The sequence below is a fragment of the Pseudopipra pipra genome, chromosome 18 (assembly GCF_036250125.1).
Source record: "Pseudopipra pipra isolate bDixPip1 chromosome 18, bDixPip1.hap1, whole genome shotgun sequence".
In the NCBI taxonomy this organism is placed as follows: Eukaryota; Metazoa; Chordata; class Aves; order Passeriformes; family Pipridae; genus Pseudopipra; species Pseudopipra pipra.
The window spans coordinates 14,601,065-14,627,436 of record NC_087566.1 but is presented as its reverse complement, the minus strand read 5'-3'; the positions used below and the strand labels follow the sequence as shown (position 1 = coordinate 14,627,436).

Sequence of the window (26,372 nt, the reverse complement as noted above, 5' to 3'; positions counted from 1 at the left end):
GTGCTGCTCCAGCCTCACTCCCCAGGGGCTGCTGATGTGCTGCACTCAGGCTGTGGCTTCTGAGAGCAATTAAAAACCAGGTATGCAGGCTAGAACAGCCTCAATCTTCTGTGACTGGAGGGAGCACACTGGGGGAGGCTGCACAGGGCCTGAAGACCCTGCATGAACTTTGGAAAGTTCATAACAAAAACTCAATTTTAAAATCTCCCTCCAGGCCCATATCAGATTCACTTATAATACTGGTGATTAACACCCAGCCTAAGACATATTCACTGTACTTTAACTGCCCCAAAGGAAACTTCTGATTTAATATTGGAGGATTTTCTAGCCAACAGCTCTACTCATTATCTGCCCATATGTTTTCATTTAATTAGGTTCTGATAATTTGAAATGGCCACATCAGCTATGCACTGGCAATCTCAACTGAGTAATCCCTTAGCCCATAGCTAGACCTCCCACAACAGTAGGTCTAATGCATTTTGGTGATGCTCCCAGATCTTCAGTCTCTATGCTAATTAAAATTTATTGGGAATATTTTGTCACTTGTATGTTTTAAAAGGCTGTGATAGACATGGCATTCACAGGTCATCAGTAAATGACCTAAACAGTCTATTTTGATGTGATTGTAAAGGGCTAAGGGGGAATAAGACAAAGTTGTTATGCCTGCAGAGCATGTCATTCTCTTTCCTTCTTCACTTCTTGTCTCACAAATGGAAAATTGCTTTTAGTTTTTTACACCCCTGCATTCTCCAACATTTTGCACAGATTGTATCTCTATGTGTATTACAGTGTCAGCACAATCAGCTTTCAATATAGGTTAATGTCTTTAGACACTGCCATAATACCAGTAAAAAATAAAACCTGATTTGAATACAAACCACCAGCTGAGAGGAGAGAGCTCTGACCAGAGGCACTGGAAATAATCTACTGGTCACTTTTGTTCAGGGAGCACTTGGGAGCTTTGTCAGGATCAAGCTGGTGTTTCATCACTAAAAATTAATATCCAAAAAGGACAAGATCTGACAGCAAACATGACCCATCCTGTAAAACTGAACTACACACTAACCAAGGCAGTCATAGGTGGATGCAAAAAAATTGAGTATTTCAACTTAAGGTCTCAAACTGTAAAGGCTTTTCCAAGCTTTCCTCTGATCTAAGCAGAGAGACAATGTACATGCAAGCTCTTGAAACGTTGCATGTTGTTATTGTCAAATCTCATGATGTTACATTGCAGCACTAAAATCAGTTTGATGAGATGTAATGTGTCAAAGCCCTTGCACTGGCATCACTTACAGCAACTGCTCCTCACAGAATGAGGAAACAAACACACCAGAGAAGTTTTGGGGATTCCTTGCCTGTCCCATAACACATACTTTGAGTGTAAGAAGAAAAGTTCATGGACATCTTGCCAAGAAAAAAGCCCATACAAGTTATATGTAGAAAAAACCATTAGATCAGTACATAAAAACATTAAAAAAACCCCAAACCGCTAAAGAGAGAGTCATTACTTAATATTATTCTAATATTCAAAGAACTCTATACATCATTTTCAATAAAAGAAAATGCAGACTCCAGAAGTCCAGCTAATATCCTTTTATAGTCTTTTCAAGTCCTAAATGTGTGACACAGAGAGTGACAGTTCCCTGTGCTGACCTGTCTCATGCAGTGTCATTTCTGCCAAGCTGGGAGCCAGCAGGGAAGGGAGAAGGCAGAAACAAATTTAGTGTTTTCCTCTGCTTCTGGCTCTATTCCTTTTATAAGGTGCCACACATGGTTTGTCCTACATTGACTAAGTGAGGTTTAAACAGATGTTCAGATGACATGCTACAGGGGAAAGGGTAACACCTTCAAGACACCACTTACATTAGAACAACCAGTGACACCGAGAGTTTGCTGTGTGCTTCCAGGAGACACTGAACAGAGAAAGGATGATCTCAACTATATATTTAGCTCAGCATCCCTGAGACAGCTTGTATTTTTAGAGGAGCTTGATAAATGTTGCATTACATCTAAGCATGAATGACAAGGTAGGCACATTTAGTTTTTTTTTCTGCTAGCATAGGAATGAAAACAAAAATCTGCCCTTAATCATGCAATTCTGTTTTCTTGAAAACTGGGTAAGTCAGCACTGGATATCTTTCATTTCACATTTAGATATGTTATTAAAATCTTCCTTCCTGTCAGGGCTCCTTTATGTAACCTGGTAACCTTGCTTCATAACCACCACCAATGTCTTTGCACGACATTGGTGTAGGTGGAATATCTGGAGCAAGCTCTGTCCATGTGCAATGTGCCAGGGAAGGTCTCACTGGACACCAGCCAATGCTGCCCCCAGAGAGGAGTGCATCTCCCTCATGGGGACCTATTTCTCATACTTTTGTTTAGAAAAGAATTATAGGAATCAAGCCTTATGCAGTGCTGGGGATGGCAGCAGTCCAGGACGATAGTTTCCTGGTCAGAGGATGATAAAACAACAATGTCTGGACTATTTAAAAAAGTGCTTTGAACTAGAAACAGAAACCAGAAAGAAACATTGCTGTATGTGTAAACACATTCTGCCCTTAGGGTTATTTTTATAAAAAGGAGAACATATATTTATATACACACACAGAGAACAGTACATACATGCACAAACACGTACAGCTGGGACAAAATGTCTTCTATGCACACACTCAATCTGCAGTGGAGGGTGCAATTCCAACCTGCAACAAGAATGCAGCCAAAATATCTCCATCTCTCATAAGGGCTTAATCTAGCAGGTGAGACGTGGTAATAAAGGGTGCTGAAAAAGTCAAACAACTTGGAAAAATCTTTTTGAAACTAGACTCAACAGAAGAACCTGGCACACAAGGACTTCCCTGCTTTGGCACAGGTCCCTCTCCAGAGACAATACAACTGTTTTGGACATGACAGCAGCCCTCATGCAGCTCCAACAGCCCAGTCCTGGTGTGCTGCAGGAGACCACAGCCACAGCTTCCAAAGGAGGCCTGGCTTCTCTTCCCACCTCGCTCTTCCCTCCTATCCTAGTGTCTGGGGAGCAGACTCTGCAGGGCAAAATTAGGTCAGGCTCCTACACAGAATCAGCTCTTCTGCTGTCACACGATTTCTCCACTCTTCAGTTGTACTAAAGCAGAAGAGCAAGAAGAACATGAGTTTTCCAGCTTAGAAGCCATTGGGATTCACTGATTCAAACCATACAGGGAATGTTGCAAGTGGAACCAGACACTGTTATTTAACCCTACCTGGCTAACCGAATGACGCCTGGCAGTTGTTTTATGGAGATAATTACTTTAGAGGACAAGAGTTACTTTCACTGCCCCATTCTACAGAATGGCAGTACAAAGCATTAAAGAGGTTAAGGAATACTTAATACAGAGTGATACTGATCCAAGGGAAGAACTCTCTTCCACAAAAGCATCTGGCAAGGGGAGAAGGGAAGAAAAGAGAAGACTAAGCTGAGTGAATGTCAGCTACTGACTGATGCCTCCAATTTGACTTCATTTTCAAGTCCACCGTGCTCTGCTTGTCCTAAATCTCACCCAAAATTCCAAAAGCATTTTTCTCCTCCTGTTGAACACCTTCCACTATTATTTGAAACATGCACTTTTTAATATGTCTCTTCAGCTTTGGAACAGGCTCCCAAAAAACATCCACAAAGCAATTTAACTTTTTCCTGAGGGTTTCTTTTTCTGAAAAAAGTGTAAACTGTTGGTGGAAGGTAGACTGAAATGGGTCATTGTCACAACTTCCCTGTATCTATATGCAGTCTCTTTTCTGCTTACACAGCTCTCAGGGACAGAGATTGTTTCTAAGTCTGCTTATAAAGGGTAAATGTAGCAGGCCTCTGATCCACAGAAGCTGCAGGACATTGGAAAAACAGAAAACATACTAACAACATGGATGGGATGTGCTTGCATCTAAATTGCATGAAGCACAGCAGACAGGAACCTGAGCCTCTCTGCTGTTTTGGCTGTAATGTTCCTGTAGCTCATGCAGATCACAGCACAGCTGAACTCCCAGTTGTAGCAAGGCAAGGGTAAGAAGGAGCCCCCCCCAGAGCCCAGGGCAGCAGCAGGCAGGACCCTCCCCATGCAGCAGTTCAGCCCCTGCAAATGCTTCTCATCCACTCTGTGCAGAGCAAATGCATGTTGGTTGGTTTACATGATTTGAATTTCTAAATTAAACCTCTTACCAGCAAGCTAGAAGCCCAGAAACGCCACCAGTTAGTTTTCATGTTAATTTTACATCATTCTCTAAGTCAGGAGAAATAGTAATTACTAGAAATGGTAATTACTAATTTAATCTAGGCAGCTCTGCTAAGCAGGAAATCCATGCAGGCTCCAAGGGAAGGCATTCTTCTTTCACTCTGCCTTTGTTTTTGCTCCCCATCCACGCCAGACTATCTCCTTTCTTTTCAGTACACCCATCCTCATCACTGCCATGGTGAGCAGCACAACCATGACACGATGCCTGCCCTGTCCTCCAGCTGCCCCCTTCTCCTGAGACTCAAAATCCCCCTGCCCCAAGCCAGACACGTCCCCTCTCACAGCCCCACTGCCCACACCCGGGGTGTTTTCCAAACAACAGCCAAACCTCCAACACTAATATCTGACCCCATGCAAAAACTGTGTTTCAAACCAGTGGGGACATGAATAAGATACAGCTCCAGAGAAGAAACCAGCAGTGTTCCATCCCACACAGGAGCAAAAAAAAACAAAGAAAGGAGTGGGGAATGGTTGCTCTTTCATTCTTTTTTGTTCTCTGAAGTATGGAAAACCTGCTGAAAAGTTCTATACAAATTACAAACAGATCAAATTGTGCTCTCCAAGACACCTATGTGACATTAACAGGAACCAGAGCCACACAGGAATAGCTGAGGGTACAGGTCAGAGCAGAGTATTTAGGTTTTTATATTAACTGAAATAAGTAATCCTCAAATCTATATGAAAGTCACAACAGGCCAGTAAGCATCCAGTCAAGACAATCCAATTTAACATTGATGGAAACAAAGAATCCTGATTTCATGGGTTCATTCTGTTCTTAAACCTAGATATTATTCCTAGATATGCTTCCCAGACATTATTATTGTACTATACAGTCTAAGATCAGATACAGTCACCAAATCCCAGAATCACTCAGGATCTAAAATAGCAAACTGAAGCTGAAGTTTCACTAGAGGTACAATCTCTGGCATCTTCTTCTATGGCTTTTCAAAACAATGCAGGTAAAAAGAGCTGAAGGATTTTGATGACAGAATATAGATCTTAAGAGCTACACACATCAACCTTTTATATTACATTTTTAGGTAAATTTGATTATTCAAGAATTCAATTTGTAGATTAATATAGAGTGATTGGAATACATATATCCCAGTATCTTAATTTTTTACATTCTTTGAATTAATCTTTATTTACGTGCAAGTGAGACCAGAGTAAAATTCACCTGCTCTGTGTTCATAGGAAGATGTCACCCAGTTTTCATGCAGGGAGCCAAACGTGATTCCAAACCAACATTTTTTATAAAGTTTTTCCATTATATTTCAGCTAAAAATATTTGCAGTGCTGAGAAAGCAGTACCACTTCTTTATTCTGGCACCTAAGCTCAGATTTCTGCAGTCACAAAGACAATTCACAAATTAAGACAGTCTTTGCTAAAACTGCAAAAATCTCTGCTATAGACACTTAACCAGATTTACTTGGATTGAAGTAATTCCTCTCCAAAGGGCAGTGTACAGTGTGAAACATCACCTGAGCTATTTTGCTCATAAGGTACTCGAGGTATCAGCCGGTGCAAAGGCTTTTGGGAGCACCCTCCCTGCACCCCAGGGAGCTCAGCTGCTCCCCACATTCCTTCCTGGTGAATTAGGGGAGAACTGGAGCCCTGGGGAAGCACAGCAAAGACACTGCAGGACTATCCAGTGTGCTCCCTGGAGCCAGGCTGCATGCAGAACTAAGAACAGGCACCTTTTCAGCTGAGCTGTCCTAACCCAAATACTATTTGATGAGGTGGCCAGCTCAGGTTAACAGCATTACTGTATGGGATTTGAAGGGATTTTTGCAAGGTGGACTCAAAGTGTAGCTTAAGTGAAATAGTCTCAAGATCTAGGTAAGGTAACTCCTCCAAGAATATACTGGCTCTCAGCTTTTGGTGTTGGCATTTGCCTTATTTATCTGCTTTCACCAAAAGACAAGGGAACTTTGAATTTTTCTAGGACACACCTGAGAAAGAAAAAAAGAAATACATTTTCAAGGGTGCAATTATTGAAGAATCAGTATTGGAACTAACAGCACTAAAACAAAGTGCCACTGCAATGAAGCATTTGCTGCCTCAAGAACTTGCAGGCAGGGAAGATGGGATTATATATATCACTGTCACTGTACAGCACAATTGCATGACATCCAATCAAAGTAAACAGCACATGGTTTTATTTTCAATTGCTGACTTCCAAACGGATAAAACTGTGAAAAGAATAACAAAGCAGATCTCCATTTAAAAAGATTGTAAGAATCTCAGGAACTACCAGTGCAGCAGGTCAGCAACATTCCCCCTCTTCCTGCTCCTGGGGATGCTTTAGAACACTGTGCTTGGCTTGGTAAATACCAGGTACCTGCAGCAGAGCAAGCAAAGAACAAACTTTGCCCTCATGTGAGGGCTTCACTGGAAAAGACTTTCAGAAGAGACTTCTTTATAAGGAATGAAGTTCCCTCACTGTTTGGGCATTGGTAATATCTTTATGTACATACACACATATGTATGTACATACACACACATACAGATTTTATACCAATGAGAACTGTCAGGAATAAAAGGACAAAAAAGAACAAAATGGACCAAAAGACCTAATCTATGCAGAAGCTCTATGTTCTATGCCATGATGAAGAGTAGTCCTGTCATGACTAATTTTCCAGTTGATGGCCTACAAGAGGATGAAGCAGTATTGAAGAGGTAATCTCCTGTGTCCCAGCAATTACCATGCACAAATATTAATATGGTTCATTCCTGTGTTCATGACTCCTGGAGGGCCACCCTCCAGGGAAGTAAGGCAACTTACAGGGATGGAAGGAGGAAAAAAGGCAGGGTCTGATGACTGGCACTGATGCCATGTTGGCCACCTACTCATGCCCAGAAGAACTGCACTGTGAGCTAGGATTTGGCTCCAGTTCAATTACAAGAGTCACCAGATTCTTCTCCTTAGGCTTCAGACACACAGGAGAGCACATCTGCTGTACTGCTGCCCATATCCTTCACTTACCTTCCAAAAACTGTGTGCTTCTTGTCCAGATACGCACAAGAGCGGAATGTGATGAAGCTGGAAAGAATAAAGACATAACAGTTACCATATTGTCCCACTGACCCTCAACAACAGCCAGGGATGCTTAAAAACAGAAAGTTTATGGAAAAGCTCTTGGAGAAAAATAAGCCCCCCTCCCTCTCTGGCTCCTCTCTGGGAGGCCCGCTGACAAAACATCCTTTAACTCCTCAGTTTTGGGGGTTTCATCCTGGATTTCTGGAGTTTTGACTTCTCACGTTTATACCTTTATCCCTAAAGAATATTCCAACCATGGGGCCTTGCACCAAGTCCAAGATTAATCTGAGCATCTGCCTCCTTGGCCACGCAGGCTCTGGGAAGCTCATGCAAGGCAGGGAGACATGCACGACAGGGAGCTGTGTCCAGCAGACACAGTTACACGGCACAACAGTCTCTGCCAGTGGAAATTTCATTTTTTTGGATATTTACTTTTTGCACTTCCCTTCAGTTGGCCTGTTGGTGATCCATTTCTCCTCTGGACAAAGAGCAAACTTGTGCTTCAGACACAAATACCCCAGAATAATACTCCAAAGTGTCCAAAGTAATGAAAACCTGTGAAGCGTGGATTTTTAATTAACTGGACTTTTAATTTTGGGGGCTGTATTCTTAGACTTTATCATGGGAACTAAATTACAAATTCAAAGCAATCTTTACTACTAAAACCTCTCTCTAAAGCCTGATGCTTCTTTGGAAAACTTGGCCTACAAGTGTGTGAGACAGAGGTTTCCACACTGAGCTCTGCAGACCACAATGGCCCGCCTTGGCTGGACATGCAGTGCTGGCTCTCCTCCCTGTCCCCATCTGTTGCACCACATAAGAGACAGCTAAAAATATATAAGCATTCCAAAAACACTTTTCCATATAAGCAACTGCCTCAGGAAGTTATATGACTGCAAATAGGAGGGGCTGTAATGTGCCAGACAATCTATTAAGACATGGAGGAAAGCACTGAGATGCTGTACAGGATGCAAACTCCTACACAGGGCACCACTTTATCCCTGGATATCCAATACTTAAATACATCATGTGGTCAGTTATGTAGCATTGTAATAAAAATAAATCTGAGCAGTAGCAAATATACAGAGAAAGCTTCTAATTCATTACTTCCAGTCAAAATAAAATTAAGGATAACAGAATTAATTTGGGATGACCCCAGAGGAGAAGTCCTGAGCATTACTGAAGCATCACCTTGCAGAGGGGACACAGCTCCCTCTGCCCTGCACTGCCTGTCACCTATGGGGAAAGCTATTCAGCAGTTCCCAAGGCCACAGCATTTGTCAGAAGTGTCTCAGGGATGCCCAGGAAGCTTTATAAATATGGGCAGCTGGAGTCTCTTAAGGAGTTACATATAAAGGAATTTCATATTACATTTGCAAATTTTAGGAGAACATACAATCACATTTACAGCAGCAAATGTGACTCAATATGGCACACCACTCATGATCTCTGTAACTTCTGTTTCTAGAATCCCTGGTTTGTTTTTTTTTTTAAAGAAAAGAAGAAATAAGTCTCTGCTCTCCCATAATTTAGCACCTGAGTGCTGGCAACAACATTCAAATCCAAAATAAGTTGTACAGCAACTTGATCCTGCAAACTGCCCAACACGTGCTCAGCCTGAAGAATGCGAGTAAGCCTATTAAAGGCCCTGAGACAAGCACTTGTGTTGAATTAAAGCAAACCACACTGCTGCAGAGTTTATAAGCCATAATAACATTTACTATCATGAAGACCAACACCAAGAACCCCCTCCCTTCCTCTTCAGTCCCAAGACACAGTATTGTACACACACACACACACACATTCTCTCACTCTCCTGCTGCTCCCGATTAAAGAACAACTTTGGAGCAACCAATAAATAGCTGGCTCAAAGAGACATTTTCAAAGGATGGCAGGCAAACACCCATATTAATGTTACACACAAACAAGGCTATTACAACTTCAGCATCTTTACATTTCCTTGGTGTTACTTTCTGCTTTTTTATGCATTTTTTCCTCATTTTAGTCCTCATTCTGCTTTTGTACATTGAAAAACAAGTTATTATCAATCCCAGATTGTGCACTTTGCCATGTCTGGGTTTAAACATTTCAAAAGAGCAGAACTGTTCTTTATCAGGTGACTAAAAAGAAGTAACATTTTCATAGAGTGTATGTTTCATTTCATTAAGCCCTTTCAAAAAGTTCAATACAGGGTTAAACTTAAACAGAGTGAATAGGTATGATCTTACAGGGGTAACACTGGGGGGACGGACACTGACAAAAACAAACAAAAACTTCAAATTATAAAACCAGAAAAGACAAATTACTGATGATATAATAAATCTCTGGGTCTTATTGCCATGCTTCACTTTGCTCTTAGATTGGTAAGAGCAGCTGTAGCCCTGACTGGAACATGCAGCACCCGACAGAATATTTCACTTGACTGAATTTTAAAGAGTAGCTCATAAAATGTCATTTGTTTTCTTAACAGAGTAAGACACAATGTCCAGAGGGAAACAATAAAGCATAAAAAGCAAGTGACTACTTACAACTGTGATTTGTTTGTGTTGGGTCCTGAATTTGCCATACTAAGAACACCACGTCCTGTGTGGGACAAATTGGGCTTGAATTCATCTTTGAAAGGTTTTCCCCAGTAAGATTCTCCTCCTTAAAAGAGAAAAGACGACAGAAGAATAATGTTTGTTTTCATTAGTTCCCCACTGTGTTTTGTAACAGGCACTGACATTAAACTCAAGGTTTCCAGCACCTGGATCACCACCTGTGTCATCCACTGTTACCTCACCCCTATTGCTAGGCCAGTATTTGAGCTCGACCTTGAAATCTGATGTTTGCAACTGGCAACCAAATTCTGTGCCTCACACTATCAGCTGCAACAGAGCACACTGCTTATCAACAGCCTTATGTGTCCTGTGCTGAAGAACTGTCAAGGATTTCATTTTTTACTGCTGGTCCACCATCATTTTTCTCCTTTGAGACATTAAATCTTTAAAATTGGCTTTCTGACAAAACACAGAGCAAAGAATTACTAGTTTAATTGCACCCTGGATATAGCATTGCTTCCAGAAATAAAATATCAGGGAGATGAAATGCATTCATAGAATCAACTAAGCACAGGAGCTATAAGCTCAAATGCTTGATTTCCAGCTAAACAATCAGGAATGATGACACATGGTCCTCCAAAATAACAGGCATAAATTAGATATTTGGACTAGATACCTGGATGATGTGAGCACTTAAATGCAATGAAGTCAAAAGGATGACAAAACTGCACAAACCCCAGTCACAGCCCTCCAAAACTGATTTCTTTTCTGTGACTGTGGACAGAGAGAGGGTCTGGCAGAGCTCTCCCCCTGGCTGTCATTTTTACATTATTTATGACAGATCTGACATTTTCATTTGCACTTTCCACCAGGATCATTCTTAATAAGAAAAACGAAGGCTGAGATGAGTCATAGTTTTACAGTCAAATCCATAATCCTGTTTGACAAACCATGAAAAATATTTCACCTTAGGACAGTATTAAAAATAAAACAAACAAAACTATCCAAACAGACAGCATGACTGGTCCATCTGCAAAACAGGCTCAAGAATCCTCTGGAGTAAGTGTATCACTGGTGCAGCAGGAGGTCAGTAAAGGATCTGTGGTGCTCAATGGCCATTTGCACATGGAACACACAGAAGCAGTTTGATGACACGGCTGCACAGGCAAGAGCAAATAAAACCAAGGAAGGGAACAGCCTCCTACCGAAAACCTCATCCAAAAAAATCACAAGAGTGCATTAAATGAGAAAAGAGTTTCAGATGATACCATGAAAACAAGGCATCACATCTGGACAGCTGAGAGTGGAACTGGGTAAGTGAGATTTTGGAAGAAACTGACCCGCTTAAAAACCCAATTAATCATGTTCAAAAGATTTATTAATAGAGTTGAGTGTTGCCTGCTCTGCAACTTGACAAGAGGTGGCAAAAGGGGACAAACCCTGTAGGGATTTTCTGTAATCGAGGGTAGAGGAGTGATTACTTCCACAACCCTTGGCTACTGAATATTTTAAGATTAGCTAAATTATATCAGCTTGATCCCATATGCCAATCTTTTCCAGTAGTGGATGACAAGCATATAGTCCAGCTGCAGCCAGCTCTAGAGGAGTTTGTGCTGGCTGAAGTTTTCAGAGGATACAGGACATGAGCACAACCTGTTGAGATGGGACACAGCAGCAATTGGCCAAACCTGTGAGTCCACTACACCCTTCAAATGCTTCCAGTATGCAGGGAATGTAATTCCATGCTGGAATTACAGCTTTGTCAGCCTGCTGAAAGAGACTGGAATCAAGCCTAAAGCCTTCACCAGTCAGAAAAACTATTCAAAAGGAAAGAGAAAAACTGTGAATGACAGAGACTCTCTCTCTTTCTGGCACAACCACCAACCAGACCCAAGAGCCTGCAGACAGGAGTAATGAGCCATGATCTTTAGGGTTTGGAATATTTATTTCTGTATAATTTCCTTTTGGATCATGCACTGCAGGTCAGAATTAATCTCGTGTGTGAAGGCTAACTTTGGTGCATCCCAGTTCTCTGCAGGTAAGGGCTAATATTTTAGCAGATAGTCACAGCATGAGATCCAGCCCCTGCTTCCCTCTCTGTCTGCCATACAGCTGTTTGCTAGGCTAATTCTGACTGCCCAGGAGCTGCAGCAAGAATGGGAATGGCCTGTGCAGAATGTGCCTAAAAGGCCAGACATCCTCTGAAGGACAGAGTTGAAGTGTCTGTGGAGACCAGGCAGCACAGACTGGCAAAGGGTGGTGGAGACACTGCAAAGGCACTCAGACAGCAGTGCAGGCATGGCCTGGGGATTTTGTTGTTGGTTTGTTTCAGGTTTTTTAATAATTTAAAGAGAATACTTTTTTTTTTTTATTTAAGGAGAATACTTTGGGATTTTCCTTTTTTTTTAAAGAAAAAAAAAATGAAAATCCCAAATAGCCTGAACGTGCTTTTTGTCAAACTCCTGCTAACCTCTGGAATTGTTCCAGGCTTCAAGTATCTGCTTGAAGCAGGACTAGACCGAGCAAACCAGAAGATGGCAAGTTGCACACATGTATTTTTTTACTTACTGAAACCCAGCATTACTTTCCCTGTGAAGATTTAAGTGCAGACCCCTCATCAGTCTAGTGCCATGGCAGCACAGTGCCTAATGCTCAGTTAGGGGGGCTGCAACAGGGATTTCACATTCTTACATTTTAGATCTCAGTGTAACCTTGGGAAAATCACTCACAGCCTCCAAACCTAATAATAATATTTATGAGGTATTGGGAAGTATCTAGCAGATTTGACTGTGTTTAATCTCAACACAGTTGGGAGTGTGGCTGTGCCATTTTCTTAGTTTCCTGAAAGCAGGATGGATGCAGACAGGGGAGGTGAGAGACGCTCCTGCCCTCTCATGTTACACTCCCAGAATGTGCCAGAAAGAGAGGAGGCTCCCCCTTATATTCCCCAAATCTTCCTCCGAGCACACCCGGATCACTGCTGAGCAGACACGGGGTCAGGACACAGCAAACCCCTCAGCCCAACACTGATGCAGCACCTACAAGCAAAGCCCACAGAAAACAGGAATTTCCTCTGGGTGTTGGATGCCCAGCTGGCAGCACTGCCCCTCACCTCACCTTCCTCTCAGCTTACTCCTGATAAGATTATCTGCTGGGCACTAGATTATCTGTGGTGCCTACTGGACTTGCAAATGTTTCTGAGATCCTATTACAAAAAGTGCTGGAAAAAAATTCAGGGGGCTTCTGTGCTGAAGATCAGAGGAGTTCTCATGGCAGCAGCCATGGCCCCAACAGGTACTGCCACTGGCTGGACTGGTGCTGGGAGTACCTACACCCCCCACGGGGATCTCCTGCGTGCACAAGCTGGAAATGGGCTTGAGAGCAGCCACAGAAACCCACTGGCCTTCAACAGCATTGAACGTGTTCAACGCCAAAGTCTTCAGGAGCCAGAAAGAGCTTTTGTACAATTTGGTAGAACAAAAATCACATGCCTACTCAGATACCCCAGGTTCAAATCTGAAGGAAGCTGGGAGACAATTCCACATGTTTTTCACTAAAAAAACCCTTCTCTTAAATTAAAGAGGCGTTTAACTCATTCTCACAGAGATGAAACAAGACAGACCACACAACTCTTAAAAAATATTAATAATTTCCATGGCTATCCAGAGTGGCAAGATACTTGTACTTAATATACTTAATGTACCTAAAATAGCTTGTGCTGAAGTGTGGTTAGTAACTCAGTCTCGTAGCTGCACCTTGTGCTGACAGTGAACAGGTGAACAGATCTGAACTGACATCTGAAGCAATCACACATTAAGCCACTCTCTAGAAAAAAGCCACATTTTCAGATTATCTTTTGAACTAAACCAGATTACTCTTTGGTAGTTTTTGTTTCTACTAAAGGTATTTTCAAAAATTTTATGAGGTAAAATCACAGAATTTGTACAACTTTGTTGCAAAAAGCTGAGAGATGCACCTAAAGCTTCAGAAATGTAGCATTCCAAAAGCCAGGTGTGGGCTGGGAATCATCATTCATGACAGTTGTGATTTTAAATAAATCCTTCCTTTTTCTGGCATAAAAATTGCTAAGCAGTGGTAAGGAAGTGGGAGGGCTCTGATTCACAAAAATGATGGCTTACTTTCTGTAATTTTCTTCTTGTCATTTGGAACAACGAGGTACATAATAACATCTGACACTTCTGTAGAGCTTTCCAAGTGAGATTCTGGAATCATTTTGCAAATATGAAAGCCTCAGCTCAGGCAGCAAGTGCTTCTCTCCTCTCAGCTCAGAGGACCTGGTACTCTGAACCCCACATACCTGTGACAGGATTTGCAGAGGGGCTGCAATGTAAAAGGAGTATATTCTGGATAAAAAAGGCTTGCTCTTGCCCATTTGCTGAGCTTCAGTCAGGCATGAATAGGGGTTCTACAACTGACACAGTTTAGGAACTTGCTTTGTTAGGACATCACATTGCATTGACTGAGTTTGTCCACAGCCCTTTGCTATTGACATTTCAGAGGAGCTCTTGCTGCCAACTAAAATGCAATTCCCATTTCCCAGTGGTATTTTATCTTGGGACTTTTACAGCTGTTTTAGGCCTCCTTTGTGCCCTCCAGGATTCATAAAAGGACAGAGGCACACACAGGCTGATTCATGAGATCTTCCAACAGGTTGCAAGTCACAGTGGCTGAAAAATGCCTGTGCTGCTTTGAAAATGTAATGCTTTGCATATAGTTTCCCCTTTTTCATACAAAAGGGTTAGGATATTAAACCTATTTTTCCTACATGCAAATTTTCTTCTATTATTTGGAACACTGAAAATACAGAGCAGCTGCTCCACTTGCACGACCATGAGTTAGAATTACTCACAATGTTCAATGTTGTTATGAACGGTAGGAAAAGAGATACGTCACAAATCTAAAATTCATTTTCAAATAATAAATCATTACAAAGAATGACCATGACTCAGCTTATTGCTCTGAATACTGCCTCTATGGGTGGTTATTTTGTTAGAAAAGAAATAAGCTGCTGCTGCACAATAAAATTTCTCCCAGCGGTCTTATGAAACATTAAGTTGAAGGCTGTAGAAAAAGAGCCTGGTCCTCAAAATCAGTGTCAGAACTGTGTATCTGACTACTCTGGCAGTGCAAGTCTGCCAGCTGTGCTACAGGGAAACTATTCCCCACTCCTTTCCCAGGGTGGTATCTCAACTCCTGGATACCACAAGGCTAATTCCCACCCTCCTCCATCCCAAGGTCAACTGCTCAGTACCAGGAATCAGTTGTCCTTCACACTCCTGCTGGGTCACGGTTACTTTATGACAGCCCAAAGGAGACTCATAAAGGACATTGGGGAGCTGAATAACAAAGAACAAAGTAGGGATCAGAGCTGCTTACAGAGAGGGCTGTTCAGCCAGAGCAGCCATGGAAGAGGATGGTCAGTGACCACCAGCTTGGCATTTGTGACCTCTGTGAAGTGCTTCCAAAACACAAGCACACTTAATCCAGGTGAGCTGAGAGCACAGTTGCAGTCTGTGTGACTCATAACCTTATGTCATGTAGTACTGAGTGTGTTCAAACCCACCCAGAAGATGAACAGTCCTGGCCTTAGCTGGCAGTGGAGCAGGTGATCATCTGAGCATCTGGGTATTGCAACCATAAACCTGACACCTGCTGCTGAACATGAGATGAATGTCAGATGACAGAAACCAAATGGTGGGAAGATACTTGAACAAGTCTGTTCTAGTTCCTGAACTAATGAACAGGAATAATTAAATAAACAGAAGAAGAAAAATATATACAGGCTTAACGTACCTTCCCTGTATCAGTTTGGAAAGGTGGGGTTTTTAAAAAAAACCCAGGCAAAAAAAAAAAATCCCAAACCTCTCAGCCAGAGACCATCAGTTAAGGCAGAAGGTTCTGTGTGGAAGAAGAAACAAAGTATGCTGTTTTTTCTGAAGTCTTCCTACAAAAGGCCTAACAGAAACAGTTTAAAATATTGACATTTAAAGGGTAACCTCCACATAGTCCTCCCTATTGCCAACTGAAGTATCTGGGAAGAAAGCCCTGTTCTACTCTCATATGCTTCTCTGATATTACAGAAGTCAAGTTATTTACTTCTAAAGACCACTAAATCTTATGGTCTTTTTAGCCTTCAAAGATGCATCTTTTTTTTTTTCCTTCTAAGAAATGGTGAATCGAAGAAATACTGAAATTCTTTGCAGTTGCCAAATGAAATAAAAAAGAGAATTTATCCTGCAAATAACATAGAGGACCCAGGTAAAAAAGGTACAAAGTACTGAATCCCAGTGCTTTACTCCAAGCTTTCCTAACATGAATGCCTGTGATCACCTTAACGAGGCACAAACCAATGGACCAACCCTTTCAGAGCAGGGGAGCCCAGGAGGGCATCACTGCATCTGCCAGGCTCCAGCTCTGCTGCTGAGCTGCACCTTCCTCTGGCTGTGCTCTTGTGGAGACACTATCAAGGAGAGAACATCAAGCCAGACAGGCCCTCAGGTCTGGCCACCTTCTTACAGCTCGACACACACAAGTGAAATTTCTGCCTCCCAGTCAAGTGCCCTGGATCTATCAGGTAGTCAGGAACAAATCCTGACAGACTGCTTGCACTCTGTGAACTGTCTAAGCAGCTTCATTTAAGAAAGTATTAAACACACAGGCATGACAGCTCAAGAGCAACCCAGCAGCCCACCACGCTGTCCATTTAGATTTTCTGGTGATATTATCATATTCAATAAGCGATTAAATAAAGATACTTAAAATTCAACTGTCTTCAAGAAATAAAAACTATTCAGTTGCAAAAAAGACATTTGTACTGTTTGGACTCTATCATAATTGCAGTCAGTCTCTAAAAATTTGCAACACTCATGTCCATTTGAGCATGCACTGTTCATTTTATTAGAACTTTAACAGTCCTGACAGATGTTTGCAAGACATCTCGCCTGCGATATATTCGTATTTAATTAAGAACGACACAGAGGAAAACAAGATGGAAAAGACTACAGGTCATGAGACTTTCTTTTTTTTTTTAAAGTGTATATGTAGGAGGATTTTTGCATTTCACTTCCTACTGGCTTTGCCAGTAGAGCTGAGTCTTGACCTTCAGTGCAGCAGCACTGCCAGTCCTCTGCCAACTGTTAATTGTGCTGTCTTACAGCACTTCTGACCATTTGCACAAACAGAGACAGGAATGACACCAGAAAGTTCATTTTGATTCCACAGCAGGATCTGAACTCCACCCTGCAAGGGTGAGAGGTGTCTGAGTCAACCTATTAAATCTCTCCTGTCTCCTGACACCTCCTTAATTTCTCATTTTAAAAGATGTTCCTAATTATGTCTTTTGGGATTTGAACCAAAACTTTCCTTATAAAAACTCAAATTGCATTTATTTTGACAGTCCAAGCAGAGATGGCAACAATTCTTGTTAATGGGTTTTTGCCATCCAAACACTGAACCTTTAACTAGTCTCATATCTTGCAAGGGTTGATGATCACATACACTGTAAGAAGAGCTGTTGGGCAACTCACACTGACATTATTTACACAGTAAATAGAGCTAAAGTATTTACCAGCTACAACAAGGGCTTTTCTAGATGACCTGTGAGCACACACAGAAGAACACAGTGCTTGCACATGACACACTTATGAACTGGAACAAAGATGCACAGAACCCCCCAGGACCAGGCAGGGAGCTGGGGACACTGGTGACATCCACAAGTGGGGAGATAAAAGGGGAAAGTGGAAAATGAGCAAATTTATAGCAGCAACTGGAGATATTACGAGGCATCTCCTGTGGTGGGCAATGAGGACCTTTCAGCTGCTCTGTCTCCTGACCATTCCTGACATGACTGTTACCAGATCTCCAGCTAAGGGAGGAAGAACAGGCAGAAGAATTTACTAACAGTGATCCTTAAAAGTTAGAAAAAGAGCAGCTTGGGCTTTACAAGGCAACTAGCTGGGAGAACAGATGGTACCTGGCCATTCACCAATTCTGAGACAGGTCTCAAGTATTTCATTAATGCTGAATTTGAAAGCAACTTTGCATGAATGTGTTTCTTCCTTTGTTCTTTGACCAGGAAGGCCAGCTGTAAAATCATTATAATTTTCATTTATTTATTTTCTGAAATAAAAAGGAAGCAAAAATCCAACAAAAATTCTGCATGGAAGAGTTTCTGAGCTTTAGACTTGAGAGTTCATCAAATGAAATTCTGAACATGGTCAACATGGTCATAAACATATATCAATAAAACCTCTCCTTTAAAGTAAACACAATGTACCATGTAACAGCATTTAGAGAATTTTAATCTACAAACTGTCTGGAAATAAATGTAACAACACAGCACATGAAGTGAAAACAGTTTACTTGATTCAAAGCCAACCTTACCTGTTCCTGTCCCAGTAGGATCACCTCCTTGGATCTGCAGAATTAAAATCAAATCAATGTTACATATGTATCCATGTGAAAGACATTAAATACAAACCATAAAAGCCAATGTTGCTTGATTTTCTTCCTTCTATACTGTGTCATGTTGACAAGTCAGCAAAAAGAAAACCATTACTATTTATTTGGAGCTGCTTTTATCAGCTGGTTGTCGCCCCTTATGTTGCTTATCCAAGAGCAGAATGACAGTTTTATAAAAATAATATGTCTCTTGTGGGTAAACAGGGAAAATAACCAGTCTCAAATGGGTTAACCAGATCATCCTTTCTATTATGTGCTGGGTCATAACCTGCTTTTTAACTGATGATGCACTGCTTTTGGAACAAAAAAGGCTTTACATTTTGCCACCAACCCTCCACATGAGGGAAGGCAAGAAATGAAAGAATATGGAATATTTTTGTATCTGAATCTGTATTTTCCTGTATCCCCCTCACTGTCTGCAGTAGAAAAAATCCTCACGTGAAACCAATCTTTCAGCAACAAAATTTATCACATGCATTAATCACTGCACATGCAGGATCTACAAAAATAATATTCCACATTCTAATGCCCGTGCAGGGAGTGTGCCATGGCCAGTTTCACACTAACAGCACACAAGCACAATTTTAGTTGTGAGTTTAACTATGAACTGAGATATACAGTGCTGTCAAAGGAAAAAAAGCTTTTTGTAGGATGACAGGATGGAATGTAACATCCAGTGATGTTCCCTGAAAGATGTGCTCTGCCTTCAGGATCAAGTTGTTAATTCTTCTGAAAGGAACTTACAGGGCAGCTACTGTATCCCAGACTGCCTGGACTGTAACTATGCAAATAGAGATCTTCCATTACCAAAGACAATGTTCTGGAAGACAAGGTGCTCTTTAACCCCTTCCCAAAGAAAGCCTGAGCACCCAGTGCTGGAGCACGCTCAGGAAAGGATGACTGGACAGTATCCAAGCACCACAACCTGAACCAGAAATTCAGCTGCTCTCTAAAGTTTCATCTGAATGGGATTCCAACAGGCCACAGTATTACTTATCCAAATTAGCATTTCCCTCTCTCTTTCTCTCCTTCTGTTCATCAACAACCCACCCACAGCTCAGGGAAGATAACAAGAGCCCTGCCAAGGCAGTGACTCCTAAAGGCTTTGTCTGAACAGCCAAAGCAATGCAGTGATGCTCCAAGTGACAACAGGAGCCAGAGACAATTGTTAGTAACACTAGTGCACACTGAGTAAATCAGGACAACCCTAGTTCTGATGGTACATTTAATATACACCTATTTCAAGCTGTCGAACATGGAAGAACCTAAAGCTGAAATAAGTAAATGCATCTTTTCAGAACATCACATGTTGGGTGTATTAGACAGGATTTTTTCAATACTCACCACAAAATTCCGAATTGATCGGTGAAAAATTGTCCCATCATAATAGTTCTTCTTGCACAATTTGATAAAATTTTCACATGTTCGGGGTGTCTGGAAGACAAAAAGAAGTTTTAATTAAGCAAGACCTTTGGACAATCAATTAGTGACTATGCTGTTTACAAGAATCACTTTTCACTTGTGCCTTACAAAGAAACAATCATGCAGGACTTAAAGAGGATGGAGTCTGTCTACAGAAAATCTCTATAATATATGCTCTTTTAAAGTACACTGGAGAGAAACACACTGTGTTAAATAAATCAAACCCAGACCTTCCAATTAGCACAAAGAAGTGTTGAATAGTAAATCACATAACTGGAGCTCCCTGTGGATATCATGATGGTGAAAGCAGGTAAACTCAGAGACTTCCAAGTAACTTAATTCCAGCAGTGCATCACAATCCTGTTCCAAAGGGGGATTTCTAGCACTGCAAAAAGCTCATTTCCCAGAGTAAGAAAGAACCTGACTTCTCTGCTCCACTGAGAGCATATTGAAGCTAACTGGGAGAGAAGCATTTGGTCCTCTTCACCACTTGGAAGTAAAAATGGGACTGATTCAAATCACTGGAACACAGGAAAACTAAAAAAGACAACTTGTTTTCAAAACTCTAAATAAAAAGAAATTATGCTAAATATATTGCCAACTTCTAATTCATTTTTACAGTGCAAATTATGTATTTTGGTGGCATCCTGAGGGCAACTTTTAAGTAACTATATCCAACAAAAGATATCAAGCAACATGAGGTTTTCCTACCATTGTAATGCTTACAGTAAATTTGAAAATATTTCCTTTGAATTCAACACATATGCTTTAAAACAATCTTTGTACTTAACCTTTCAAGTAAAATTCACCCCCTGAAGAACCACCTGTGCAGCACACACTTCCTTCATCAGAGGAGATGTCACAGCCTTGATCCCAATGTAGTGCTATTGGTTATCACTCGTGAAAAGTGTCAGTAAGGACAAAAATAAGTTAAAAAAATTCGTCATGAATCGGAAATGGAATCAGCAGCTTTTAGCCTAAGGCACTTTATCTCATGAGAGCCAAGCACTCTTCAGAGAGAGAGACATAGTTAATAAGTTCTCTGGGGGGAATACAGCAACCTGTAATTAATTTTTTACAAAAAATGAAATGAGGCAAAAGACTGAACCCCCAAGGAATACACAGCAAACCATTTTAAATTTGCACAAAGTTGATAAGCCCATACAGATTTCCTATTTATTTTCAAAACACGATTTGTAAAATATACATCAAAAAAACTAGCTCTAGTAATGTATTTTTTATGCAGGACCTATGCTGACCCTTCTCTCTAAATGGATTTCTAGCTATTACACTCTTTCCCACAAACAAGCTTTTTGAATGCAACTGCAGAAACATTTAGTATACATGGAATAATCATTTCACTGCAAGGTTTTCTTTCAATTATTGTCACCAAATTGGTTCCCATGGTCACCTCATGCATCACACAGATACATCTGGCAGGTAAGCAGCTCCTTAGCAACATTACCATTACCTTTTAGAGTGCTTTTTAGTAGACACAAATAAATAGGTCTGCATTCAGTCAGTAATAAACCCCAGTTTCAATCATGCAGTAGATCTAGAATATCTGGCTCAGATTATCTGATTTATTCAAAGCAGTTAATGTTCTTGCCAAATCTCACACTGCCAAGCATATTTCAGGGATTTTTTAAAGCACTGTCCTGCCCAAAGCAGGAGAAAATGGCTTGAGGTTTATGGGAAGGTGCAGATCCTCAGTAATGAAGTTACATTCTGCACTGACCATACAAACAAGGCCAGTCTTTGAAGTCTTTGTTCCAAATACAAAGACTGATGACAAATATATATAAACAAACCTGACTTTGTTATTTGAGTGTAAGATCTCGTGGAAGATGTCAGACCCACAGTCTCTGAATATAAAGCTGTCTGCTTCTTCAGAAACGTCCTCCCCACCACTTGTCCCACACCGTTTCTGCAGAAGGAGGGGATGGTCCAGGCCCTGGAAATGCAGGAGTGCAGGAGGCAGTGCAGGTTTCTGGTCCCTCACTACTGGCTGTGTGCTCCGGGCTATCTGTTTAATTCTGGCTGTTCTTGTTCTGGTCAGTTCTCAAACTGCCCTCAACAGTAACAGCTAACTTCCTCTCTGTTCCTTTTACATGAAGCAGGAAATGGCTGAAATTATTTTAGTCTGCTGACTGTGACTTCAACTTACATATAAGAAAGTCAAGGGAAAAACGCCACCTTGTCAACCTGATCTGAAAACTACTGACAGAAAAACACCATGTTTTACATCTACTGCAATATCTTGCCAGGGGTATGCAGTGGTAGTCTTAACATGACAAATTTAAAAATTCTGGAAGGCTTTTCTGACTGAAGAGTATGGTAGGATAACCCTGAGAAATCCTCCTTTGTTCAGGTCAATCTGGGACCATGTAAGGGAACACAATGTCTCTGTATCATGTCCTTCAGCCTAAAGACACTTCTCTCTCCAAATGACAAATAGTAAGAAAAAACCCCTTATTTATACAAAAAATGAGTCACCTGCTCCAACTACGCTCCCTCTTTATTTTGTAGAATTCAGATAACTGTCTTTCAACTGTTGAAAATTCACACCCAAGACAAGCAGTAAAATTTTAATAAATGGTTTGAGACAGGAATCCAGAAGAGCACTTATCCCAGAAGATGCCCCAAATGCTTTGCTTGGCTCACAGATATGTCTATTTAATAGGGCCACAGCCCAATGGTTTTCTAAGTAGGTTTAAGTCTCCATTTAGCCAACACACTTAGCAGGTAACTCCACATGGAAACACCACCATTCTACCAGTTACTGGGTCCAGACAAATTTCAGAGTTAAAGAGAGATTGCTTCTAAGAATGACTGTGCAAACATAACTGACAGGAAACTGTGAGATCATGGACACAGGGAAAACGCTAAAGAAAGGAATGTACAATTTAGAAAACCAAAGCCAAACAGAAAAAACCCTGACTGCTTACAACAGATTTCTAGGATAATTGCAGACTTTACCTTGTTCCACTCTTAGTTATTAACCAAGCCAATTCCAGGTTCCATTTGGCCATCAAGGGTGGCTCCAAACCAGATAAAATTCACCTCTCCTGCAGCATCCTAAGGCCTGAGGGGTGACAGCAAGCCATGTCCCCAGCTGATTTCCCAGTCTGCAGCTCTCCTTTCTCATTAGTAACAATGGGTCATTACATTTGCAAGTTACCTAAACTCAGAAGCTGAACTGGGCAGCTGAGGAGCCAAACAGGAATAGATTAAAAACCTGCAGCATTCCTGTTGCCAAGGTACAGGAGATGGGAAAAGAGGGGAGCTCCTGAGTCGTTGCCATGACTGCAAGGAAGAAGGCTTTACTATGTGAAGAGCTAATCATTTCAAAATGCTCCATCCCTTGAGGATGTGCATGAACCTTGAAGGGAAATTTCACACTAAGCATTCAGCTGTCATTCCCACATCTGTATAATTTTCTTGTGCTAATTCCACTTCCCTTTTATTTCTTTTTCTCCCTCTAAATTGGATGAACTGTAGTAATGGCGCTAAACTACGGAGCCTTGCTACATGCTCATTAACCCTATGCTTCAAAGCAAAAATAATGAAAAGCTCATTCCTCACAAATTAAAATTGCATTCTACAGCCTTCATCTTATCACATAAATGCCAGAATCCTGCTACTAAGAGGCATGAACTAGTGATGGAAATTTCTAAGGCTTCAAACAAAGCCTTCAGTCTTTTAAAATAGATCCCCTTTAAAATACAAGGTGGATTTTGTTTAGCTTTAATCCATTTACATCCCTTTTTTTTATATCTATATATAGCATTTTCAATCTTGTAACTGTACATTCAGCAACCCTTCTAATGTGTGAACCCATAAATAGGTGATTTGGTAAGGTTTAAACTCAGTCCTCCCCATCCCTTTCAATCTGTAGTCCTCACAGCCCACCCACCACACAGACAAGAACTCAGCAATAAAAGCTTGGCTTTATTTAGGGTGTAGTCAGAGCCAACTGTAATAGAGCAGTTTCAGGAATCACCATCTATCAGGTGCAAGTGTTTGTTCCCTCCTCCAAGGCATGGAAAGAAACTGGACATACAAGTGTTTCTAGAGCATTTCAATGTGCAATACTGTTCTGGAAGGCCATTTAAACTGCCCTACTTCACTGTGCACCAACGGACCAGGAGCACATTTCAGAGCAAGAGGGAAAAGAAAATCAAAAGCTCCACAAAGTGCAGTGTAGAAGCATAGGAAGAATTTCATTGAGGGAAGCCCATGACATTTCCTGTAGGAAAAACGTTTACTACAGACCTGAACATCACTCCCTGCCAGCTCTCCTTTCCTGCTGACAGCTCTCCCGTGTGCCAGAGGGCTGAGCTGGGACAGGTTGTGGTGGTTCAGTTCAAGAAGGCCCCAGCTGAGGGAAGGGGCCCCTTTCCCAGCCTGGTCCCACGGGGAGCAAACCCGCTGGGGCCACTCTGGGGGCGGTGGTCAGAGGAGCACAGCTCAGGGAGGGAGCACTGCAGACAGGAAAGCACCAGGGCACTGGGGGGAAACACCTGGCCAGACACTTACTGGTAACAAGAAAGAATCAGAACAAGCAAACTAGGCCTCAGGTAATAGATTACTGACTGGACAGCAAACATTTGCCTATTCTGCTACCTCAAAGCCTCAAATTTCACTTAGAACAAAGAGAAGAATTAATGCATTCTCATTACACAGAAATCCACGGTAATTTAATCAGCTACTTAGCAAAGACTTCAGCAGATAGCTAAATTTCACTTTTAAAAGGCATTTCTTACACAATACTGACATTCACTATGCTACCAAAAACTTTTTCAAAGTCTAAGCAAGATGCTCAGCTTAGACAAGATGCCAGTAAAAAGACGACACACTTCAGTTTTACTTCTCACTTTTTTGCAAACATAGGGACAATCAATCAGTTTAGCTGAGCACAATTCAAGTGAAATAAGGCATGTAATTCACTCATCTAATTTGTCATTTTTAACTACTACTTTTCCAGAGGCAGAGTCAGCATCTCTAGCCACAGTTATTACTTTCCCTCTAACTTACATTTATTGCAGTGGTAGAAAAGAAAACAATCCTCTTCCCACCCCTCTCAAATTTGTCATTACACAAGGGTTGAGGAGCTTGTCAGACAGCACAGTGCAGGGCTGGGTGCTGATAAGGATGGGGCTGGCAAGCAGGGCACAGCACTGGTAGACAGCCTAAACAAGGATGCAACTTCAATTGCTTGAGCAACCTCCAGCACCTGTAAAACTTGGGATATTGCAGGTCCCATGGAGGCTCCCTGGCATTTCACCAGCCTGCAATTGACTGCACATAAATCCCACCTTTTCAGAAGATGCAACCTGTAGCAACTTCCATGGAGACAGGACAGCTCTGGTAGCCATCAGCCTCCCAAGGTCACCCATGCTCTCATCAGAGCAGCCAAGGTACAAACAAGAAATGTCAGAGAAGGATGCAGAGCAGTGGCTTCTGAACTTCAGAACAGTCCCTCACACAAAAGGAGATGATTTCAAAGAACAGGGGCTGGATTACACAACTGTACATCACAGGCATGTTTAACAGGTCAAAGGGCCTCAAAAGATTAAAACATCAATGTTTGTCAAATAATGGCTTCTTCAGATAGCTATACCAAGACACCATCATTAGGCAGAGTTTGCCAGGTCCTAAAACCTCAAAAAACATTTGTGGAGTGCTGGATGGAGCTTTGAAATCCATCTCACATTCTTCTTTATTATGTCAACTTGCCCTTAAACCTTAAAGTGAGAGAGACAGGTGAATTTACAAAAACTGCTGTGGCAGTTATGGATTAGTATTGAATTACCATGATCAGCGTGTGCTTAACCACCAGATCATCACCCCAGAGCAACCACTGGTGTGAGGGGAACTCACAAAGAGAGAAGGGAGGTTTGAACACCAAACCAAGGGTTCATCATTTTGCCAGGGTCTTCTCGAGCATTACATTTATGGATTTATACATACAGACATACATATATATTTTTAAAAATGGTTGCTCCACCACCTACAAGGTATAACTGCACCACTCTAGTGACTAATACAGCAGAATACACATGGATAATATACAGCTGTTCCTGATTAAAGCAGCTAAAAGAACTTGAGGAGACTAGAAAAATCACAGTAAATAAAATACAAGAAATCCAGTGAAATTCATTGCCTTTCATCAGTTATTTCTTCATAATTTATTTGTTCAGCAAAGCATAAGACTAGAACTTAAAGGATAATACTTGTTAAATCATCTGTACTTGCCAGAATTACTTCTGGTAAGTAGCATTTTTGTAAATTTGCATCCAATTAGTATATACAACAAATGTTGCTTATGCACAGGGGAACTCAGCTTCCTGGAAAACGTCCCTACAAATGGCCACCTGATTAGTCCCCATCAGGAGGAACATGCTGTATCTCAATAAGAAGACTGGGAGAAAAACAAATGGCAAAAAAGAGCAGTAGGCACAGCTATGACGCAGAGAGAACAGGAGTGTGGCTTTGCTCATTTGAGGCACAAATTCAAAAGGGTAGAAAAAAATCCAGCTTATCTGCCGAAGTCTTTTAATTGCATTTTTCAGGACGATAACTTAAACCACACATCATCTTTCTGGAACATAAGTGAAGTT

The 26,372-nt window shown here is 41.4% G+C and overlaps 1 protein-coding gene across 5 annotated transcripts in view; it reads right to left on the bottom strand.

The window, feature by feature from the left end:
• Window positions 1-26,372, bottom strand: part of PPIL2 (peptidylprolyl isomerase like 2) — a 65,871-nt gene that overhangs the window by 5,977 nt on the left and 33,522 nt on the right. For all 5 annotated transcript variants that reach the window (XM_064675323.1, XM_064675326.1, XM_064675325.1 and 2 more), the window contains 4 exons: window positions 19,672-19,761; window positions 18,250-18,283; window positions 9,835-9,952; window positions 7,253-7,309 (listed from right to left, as the gene is read on the bottom strand). In XM_064675323.1, coding sequence (XP_064531393.1) covers window positions 7,253-7,309; window positions 9,835-9,952; window positions 18,250-18,283; window positions 19,672-19,761 — 299 coding nt within the window. The remainder of the gene's footprint in view (window positions 1-7,252; window positions 7,310-9,834; window positions 9,953-18,249; window positions 18,284-19,671; window positions 19,762-26,372) is intronic.